Source organism: Martes martes (genome assembly GCF_963455335.1).
Source record: "Martes martes genome assembly, chromosome: 7".
In the NCBI taxonomy this organism is placed as follows: domain Eukaryota; kingdom Metazoa; phylum Chordata; class Mammalia; order Carnivora; family Mustelidae; genus Martes; species Martes martes.
This window is the reverse complement of record NC_137894.1, coordinates 50,968,146-50,977,217: the sequence shown is the minus strand read 5'-3', so window position 1 is coordinate 50,977,217 and position 9,072 is coordinate 50,968,146. Positions and strand designations below refer to the sequence as shown.

General features: G+C 38.0%; 1 protein-coding gene across 1 annotated transcript; it reads left to right on the top strand.

The window, feature by feature from the left end:
• Positions 1-2,120: 2,120 nt before the first annotated feature.
• LOC308346797 (olfactory receptor 11H6-like) lies at positions 2,121-3,062 on the top strand (the record flags this gene model as incomplete). Its single annotated transcript, XM_080809841.1, has 1 exon — positions 2,121-3,062. One exon carries the CDS (start codon positions 2,121-2,123, stop codon positions 3,060-3,062), a length of 942 nt encoding a protein of 313 aa, XP_080665967.1.
• Positions 3,063-9,072: the final 6,010 nt, after the last annotated feature.

Here is a 9,072-nt window from a genome sequence, read left to right as displayed (position 1 = left end):
AAAAGGAGAATAGAGCATTTGACTTCCGAGCTTCTAAAATGGGAAAGGAAGAAAAAGGTGAAACAGAGATGACACACCATATTCCAAACTTCTGGGTTTAACTTAACCTAAGTCAAGACCTAAAATTTAGATAATCTTCTCTCTATTCCCTTGTATTCAAAAGAAGAGCCAGACTTTTTCCAGAGCTGAATGAACCACAAAATCCAGAAATTCCAGAGGGAGAAAAGAACGCTGATTTCCAAAAATCTGCCTATTTTGAAATAGTATTTGTTGGTGCTCCTCTGTTATGATCCCTTGCATACGTCTGATCCTCATTTCCCAGGACATCTCATAGAAGGGCCAGGCATGGGTAGAGGCAGTGGGGGAAGGATCCCCCAGGAAGTTCTGCAGGTCAGAAGTATGTAGCCTTGGGGCACCTGGGTGGCTCAGTGGGTTAAGCCTCTGCCTTCAGCTCAGGTCATGATCTCAGGGTCCTGGGATCGAGCCCCGCATCAGGCTCTCTGCTCCGTGGGGAGCCTGTTTCTCCCTCTCTCTCTGCCTGCCTCTCTGCCTACTTGTGATCTCTCTCTCTGTCAAATAAATAAATAAAATCTTTGGAAAAAAAAAAGTATGTAGCCTTAATACCCACTATGGTGTAGCCATCAGAAAAATGATCCTATCATCTAAGACTGCAATGGTGACCTTGCCAAGAAACAGTCTACTAAAAAGAAGCCTCTAGTGTGTCTGATGGGCAAAAAATGGACTTCAAAGAAGCTTCTAAGGGAGTTGCATTTGGTGTGGTCTGAGAGGACTGAGAAACATCTCTTATTCATACACATACACATGTACTCACACAGGAACTCAACACACATAAGACATGTCCTGAACCTGTCACTGGCTAAAATTCCACAAGGAAAAACATTCTTTAGCACTTTAAAATAAGCCTAATTTATAAGATTTACAAAGGAGTGTAACATCTAGCAGAATAAGCCCTGAACAGCTTAGAATAGCTTATATTTTGGTAGCATTTTATAATTTTTAAACTGCTTTTGCATATATAATTTTATTCAATTTTCAGGTCATCCTGGCTGTGGAAGTATGATTATTCATATTTTAAAGAGAAAGAAACATAGTCTCAGAACTTAAGCTATTTCCTGAGAAAATACTCCTTAGGCAGTACAAATCCAAGAACTGTAATGTCTCCAAATGTGTGCTCTACCATACCAGTGGGTTCCAAACCCAGGTGGAGCCCACACATTTCAAAGGCTCCCTCATATGGTTCTAATAATATCAAACCCTGGAGCCCATGTGACAGTATCCTACACACAGAGAATAGATACTAATGGCCTATAAATGGTCACTTAATGTAACTAAATTGGAACATGCTTAAAGTCGCTCTGTTGTTTTTTTTCATAGCTGGCTTCAAAGCCTCATGTTCTCTCATTTCTGTCACTTATCCTATAGCACTGTTTTGTTTTGTTTTTAAGATTTTATTTATTTATTTGACAGACAGAGATCACAAGTAGGCAGAGATCAGGCAGAGAGAGAGGAGGAAGCAGGCTCCCCACTGAACAGAGAGCCCAATGAGGGACTCGATCCCAGGACCCTGGGATCATGACCTGAGCCAAAGGCAGAGGCTTTAACCCACTGAGCCACCCAGGCGCCCTGATAGTACTGTTTTGTCCAGTAAAGCTGTCAATTCTAATTTGTTTTGTAGTTGAATTGCCAACATCAATGTTTATATCTCAGTTTACCTTCAGTCAGCCACCTATTTGTACAGGCTAGACAACAGAGAATGTTCTCCAAAGCTGGGCACACTGGACACCCCAATGAGAGATGCAGAAAGGAAGTACCTGAATTTCTATTTTAACGTAAAGAAAACTTTCTTCAAAATATTTACCAATATTTAGTATATAGATTGAGGGTGGTCTGTATGCTGTTTAAAAGTGAAGAGTCAATTATAGAAGAGTATACTCAACAAATGTATTTTTGGAGCACCAAAAAAAAAAAAAAAAATAGGAACCTTTGGTCCAGGCTCCCTCTCCTATCAAGAAAATGCACTGTCTCCTGGGGAGGAGTCAGGAGGCATAATTCCCTCTGTACACGTGACTTCTGCTGTAATCCTCACAGGACAGAAGGAAATGACTTCAGAGGCCAGAAATATTTCTCACACTGTGAGTGAATTCATCCTCTTGGGCTTCCCTTGCCGCTGGGAAATACAGTTCCTCCTCTTTTCCATATTCTTTGTGACTTATATCCTGACACTCCTTGGAAACATGGCCATCGTGTGTGCAGTGCGCTGGGACCGCCAGCTGCACACCCCGATGTACATTCTGCTAGCTAACTTCTCCTTTCTGGAAATCTGCTATGTCAACTCTGATGTGCCCAACATGCTGGCCAACTTCCTCTCCCAGACCAAAACCATCTCCTTTGCTCGGTGCCTCCTCCAGTTGTACTTCTTCTTCTCACTGGGCACAACCGAATGTTTATTTCTGTCCATCATGGCCTATGACCGGTTCCTGGCAATCTGCCACCCCCTGCACTATCCTACGGTCATGACTATTAAGTTTTGCTGTAGCCTGGTCATTTTTTGCTGGGTCTATGGTTTTCTCTGGTTTCTGATCCCAGTGATACTTGTTACCCAGCTACCATTTTGTGGCCCAAATGTAATTGATGACTTTCTGTGTGACCTGGGTCCTCTGCTGGCCTTGGCTTCAGCCTGTGTCCCAATCCCAGGGACAGTTCTCATATGTGGCACCATGAGTTCCCTCCTCATCTTCGCTACCTTTTTCTACATTATAGGTTCCTATACCCTAGTGCTGAGGGCCGTAGTGCAGGTGCCCTCAGTTGCTGGCCGGAAGAAGGCCTTTTCTACCTGCTCCTCTCATCTGGCTGTTGTGCTTCTCTTCTATGGTTCTGTCATGATGACATATGTGAGCCCAGGGTCAGGACAAGCAGAGGGAATGCAGAAGTTCACTACTCTATTCTACTCAGTTTTGACCCCCTTTTTCAACCCCATGATCTACAGCCTCCGGAATAAAGAAATGAAGGATGCCTTGAAGAAAGTTCTAGGAGTTTCATAAAACTGGTCTGTAATGTTAATGTCTTATTCCCAGATGAGTTCAGACTGTGAACTTCCTGTCAGTAAGCAGTTAAGAAACTGGCAAACAGATGTGAACATTTTGAAGAAGGTGTTTCAAAATTCTAAATATCCAGTCATCAATGAAGCCTTTCCCCAGGTGAAATTAACTGTCTTTTCCATAGCACATTGTGTGTACTTCTATTGAACATGATTTTCTTCTTGTGTTTTACTTAGCTATTCATAAATCAATCCTACATGCCTCCCTATTCTTAATAGACTGTCAATTTTTTAAGAGCAGGGCCTATGTTTTACTAATTTCTATAACTCCAGAACCCAACATCACACCTAGCACAAAAATTTCAATAATGTCAATTTCAATAAAGAAAATAAATTTGTTCATATTTCCTCACTAGATTCTGTCATCCTTGTCATCCTATCAACAGTCAGAATAATATCTAAAGAAATTATGAGAACACCATAACAATCTATATTTTACATATCATACAGATGAAATGAGAAAACTTCTAGAAGTATGTGAAGTTAGTCTAAAGTAGTTGTACCAATCATTAAATGATTATCAAATCAATGGAAGAGCCTCACCAAGATGAAAGTTAATCTCTTAAGAAATTACCTGCTTCCTTCTCTTCGTCAAGCCCTTTATTCAACAATGCAACTGCTTTATTTTATTTTCTTCTTACTAACCATGCTGTCACTCCTGCACATTTGAAAATATATTATACAACTCCTACAACTGAAAATGTGGTTTGGGGATCATTAGCTGGGCATCACTGGGAATCTTCTTAGAAGGTAGAATCTCAGGACCCATCTCAGGCCTATTGAAGTAGAATCTGCATTTTATCCTCATGAGTTATTACACACACTAAAGTTGGAAAACCACTGATTTACAGCTGATTCTCTGTTGGCTCACAGTAATCACAACCACATGTAGTTCTAAAGATAGCTACCTCCACTCAAACAGTGGTTCGCAACTGTTTGACTCAGATTTGGGGTGGAGTATAGACACAGGTATTCTGAAAATCTCCCTAGGAAACTGTAATACAGAGAGAGGGCCGGGAATGACTGCATTCAAATTTAGGGACTTCTATGAGGTGCCTGGGTGGTTCAGTCATTTAAGCATCCAATTCTTGATTTCAGTTCAGGTCATGATCTCAAGGTTGTGAGATCAAGCCCCACGTAGTCTCCACACATGGCATGGAGCCTGCTTAAAGATTCTCTCTCTCCCTCTGCCCTACAACCCCCTTCCCTCTCAAAAAAAAAAAAATTAGGGTCTTTTAAATTCTACAATAACACAGAATGAGACCACATCCATCCACATTCCTTTTCTTTTCAAAACCCCCCTTGGTACAAATCAACCAACTTGAATATTAGAAAGGAATAAGACATGTTATAACACCAGTATAATAATCACTACTTTGCTAAAAACATTTTTGTTTTTGAAACTTTTTTGAATATTTTTGCACATTTACATCTGGGAGATACGTATATGAAAAAGAATAGGGACTATGAAATACTATTCTGGCACTGTACTAGCCTTTGGAATAACCCAAATTAGCAATATTTCTTTCCTGTCCTCAGAGAGACCACAACCCAGTGATGAAAATAAACTTTCCTAAACTTTTTTGTTTTGTAACAGCTTGATTGAAAAACAGTTTAGATACCATAAAATTCACCTTTTTAAAAGTGCACAATTCAGTGTTTTTAGTTTATTCACATAATTGTGCAACTATTACCACTAACAAATTTTACAATATTTTCATAACCTCAAAAAGAACCCTCATATCCATTAGCAGGCATTCCCTACTCCCCTCTCCCTTCAGCCCCTGAAAACCACTAATCTACTTTCTGTTCCTATGGATTTTGCCTATTCTGGACATTTCAAAAAAGTGGGATCATGCACCGTGTGGCCTTTTGTGGCTGGTTTCCTTTACTTGCGTAATATTCATCCACAAACTCAACCATGTATAGCGTGTGTGAGTACTTTATTCTTTTTATTGTAAAATAATATTCTACTGTATGGATATACCACATTTTGTTTACACATTCGTCAACTGATGGACATTTAAGCTGTTCCCACTTTTTTACTAATATGAATATGTTATGACCACCCATGTGCACATTTTTGTGTGAACATATATATTCATTTCTCTGGGATATATACTAGTCCGCATGGGCTACCATGACAAAATACCACAGGTTGGGTGGCTTAAACAATAGACATTTATTTTATCATAGTTCTAGAGACTACAAGTCTAAGATCAAGGTGCCAGCAGAGTTGATATCTGGTAATTCCTCTTTTCTTGGCTGGCAGACAACTACCTTCTCACTGGATCTTCAAATGGCCTTTCCTTTGTACATGCACTAATACTGCTGTGTTTCTTCCTTTCCTTATAAGTACTGTAGTCTTATCAGATTAAGATGCTTACCCTTATGACATCATTCAACTTTAATTACCTCCTTAAAGACCCAAGATACAAATGCAGTTGTATTGGAGATCAGGGCTTCAAATACAAATTTTGGAAGGACACAATTCAGTCCATAACAATACCTAAGTAAAACTGCTAGATCATGTGATAACTTTTTTAAAGAATTTCTGGACTGTTTTCCAAAGTTGTACTATTTTATAATGCTACCAGCAATTATTAAGAGTTTCAAATTCTCCACATCCCAGCCACACTTGTTATTCCCTCTCTTCCTCCATTCCCTCTTTTTACTTTTTTTTTTCCCAACCCAGACATTATGAAGTAGTATCTCACTATGGTTTTGATTTGCATTTTCCTAATCACTATTAGGCATCTTTTCCTGTAACTATTGACCATTCATGAATCTTCTTTGAAGAAATGTCAATTCAAATCCTTTGCCCTGTTTTTAATTGGTTTCATTATTTTTTATTCTTGTTGAGTTTTAAGAGTTTTTTTAAATACTCTAGATACAAGTGTTTTATCAGATAAATGATTTGCAAAAGTTTTCTTCTATTCTGTGGGTTGCTTCTTACTTTTCTTGACAGTATCATTTCCAGCATAGAAGTTTTTTATTTTGATGAAGTCCAATTTATTTGTGTGTGTCTCTTTTTCTTTTGGTATGGTATCTAAGAAGCCACTGTCTAACCCAACATCACAAATACTTGTGCCTGTTTTCTTCAGAGGGTTTTACAACTTTATCTCTTACATTTAAGCCTATGAACCATCTTGAAAAAATTTTTGTATATGGTGGGAGATAGGGGCCCAACTTCATTCTTTAGCGTGTGGATACCCCATTGTCCTAGCCCCATTTGTTGAAACTATCCTCCCCTCCCCTGCAGTAACTTTTCTCAGCACTCTTGTTGAACATTAAACCATAAATATAAGGATTTATAAAATATTCCATCCAACAACAGAATACACATTCTTCCCAAACATGCATACAACATTATTCACCAAAATAGACTGTATTCTGGGCCATAAAACACACTTCAATAGTTTCAAAGAATAGAAATAATGCAAAGTGTGTCATCAGACCACACTGAAATTCAAGTAGAAATCAGTAACAGAAAGACAACTGGAAAATTCCCAAATATGTGGAACTTAACACACTTCTATTCTACACACGTAGCAACAAAGCAATCTCAGGAGATTTAAAAAACTGAAAATAAAATCAGTATTTATTTCAGTTCATTTTAAACTGAAAATAAAAATACACCTCATCAAAATTTGAGAGATGCAGCAAAATCAGTATTTAGAAGGTTTATAGCACAATGATGTGGATGGAACTAGAGGGTATTACGCTGAGTGAAATAAGTCAATCAGAGAAAGACAATCATCATATGATCTCTCAGATATGAGGAATTTGAGAGCCAGGGCAGGGGGTTGTGGGGGGGAGGGAAGAAAAAAATGAAACAAGATGGGATCTGGAGGAGATAAACCATAAGAGACTCTTAATCTCACAAAACAAACTGAGGGTTGCTGGAGGGGTGGGGGGTAGGGACAGGATGGTTGGGTTATGGACATTGGGAGGGTATGTGCTATGCTGAGTGCTGTGAAGTGTGTAAACCTAATGATTCACAGACATGTAGCCCTGGGGCAAATAATACATTATATGTTAATAAAAATAATTAAATAAAAAAGGTTTATAGCATCAAATACATCTATTAGAAAAGAATATATAAAATTCATTATATAAATTCTACCTTGGGAAATCTGGAGAAAGAACAATTTTACTCGAGGGGATTTATGCTAAGTGAGGTAAATCAAGCAGAGAAAAACAGTTATCACATGGTTTCACTCATATGTGGAACATAATACTACAGAGGACCATAGGGGAAGGGAAGGAAATCTGAAGGAGGAGAAATCAGAGAGGGAGACAAACCATGAGAGACTATGGACACTGGGAAACAAACCGGGGGTTTCAGAGGGGAGGGGGGAGGGAGTAACAGGGTTTTGGGTATTAAGGAGGGCATGTGTTATGATGAACACTGGGTATTTTTTTTTAAGATTTTATTTATTTATTTGACAGAGAGATCACAAGTAGGCAGAGAGGCAGGCAGGGAGAGAGGGGGAAGCAGGCTCCCTGCTGAGCAGAGAGCCCAATGCCAGGCTTGATCACAGGACCCCGGGATCATGACCTGAGCCGAAAGCAGAGGCTTTAACCCACTGAGCCACCCAGGCGCCCTATGTGCACTGGGTATTACATGCAACTAATGAATCACTGAATGCTACATCATACATGCTGGCTAACTGAACATAACAAAAAAAGTTAAGAAATTAAAAAGAAATAAGTGACATACGTAAATAAATAGGCTAAAACAAGCAGAAAAAAAATAATAAAATTCAGAGCAGAAATCAATGAAATTGCAAACAGAAAAAAAATAAAATCAATGAAACAAAAGTTAGTTCTTCAAAAATATAAAAAGAATTATTAAACCTCTAGCCAGGCTAACCAAGTTAAAAAAAAAAAAAAAAAAAAACAGAGAGAAGACATAGATGGACATTAAAAGAACAGTGAAGAAACTTTAAGTTTATGTCCACAAATTTAATAATTTAGATGAATTGAACAAATTCCGCAAAAGACACAAACTATAATTCATACAAGGAGAAATAGATAATCTGAATATATCTATACCTGTACCTCTAGTATCCTTAAGTGTGTATCTACTATCTATAACTATATAAAGTAAATTAATAACCTTTTAAAAATACAATCAACAAGGTCAGATGATTTTACTCATGAATTAACAAATATATGATACCAACTTTCCACATGTATTCCAGAAAACAGAAACAAAGGGAATATTTCCTCATTCTATGGGCTCACCATTATCCTATTACCAAATCCAGATAAAAGCATAACAACAAAGGGAAATGTAGGTGGAAAATAAGCACATGAAAAGATACTCCACCATCACCCATCATTAAGAAATTACAAATCAACATAATGAGATGCCATTATAAGCCATTAACAGGAATGGCCAAAATCCAAAAACTGACAATAACAACTGCTGACAAAGTTTCAGAGTAACAAGAACTCCCATTCACTAGCCATTCACTGGGAATGCAAAATTATATAATCACCCTGGAAGACAATCTGGCAGGTTCCTTCAAACTACACTTAATTATACCATACCATGAAGCAACTGCACCCCCAGGCATTCACCAAACTGACTCAAAAACTTATGCCCACAAAGAAAACCTGCACACAAATGTTTACAGTAGCTTTATTCATAATTACCAAAACCTGGAAGCAATGAAGAAGTCCTTCAGTACATGAATGGAAATCAAACTCTGATACACCTATACACTGGAATATCTTTCAGTAACAAAAAGAAATGAGCCATCAGGACACGAAAAAACATGGAGGTCAAGTCATTAATTTCTGTTGACAATAACTCAGGGAGTATTGCCACCTTAATAGTATTAAATCTTCCATCAATAATATGGGATCACTATTTATTTAGATTTATAGCAACTTCTTGCAACAATGCTTTGTAGTTATCAGTATCAAGTTTTCCTTTTTTTTTT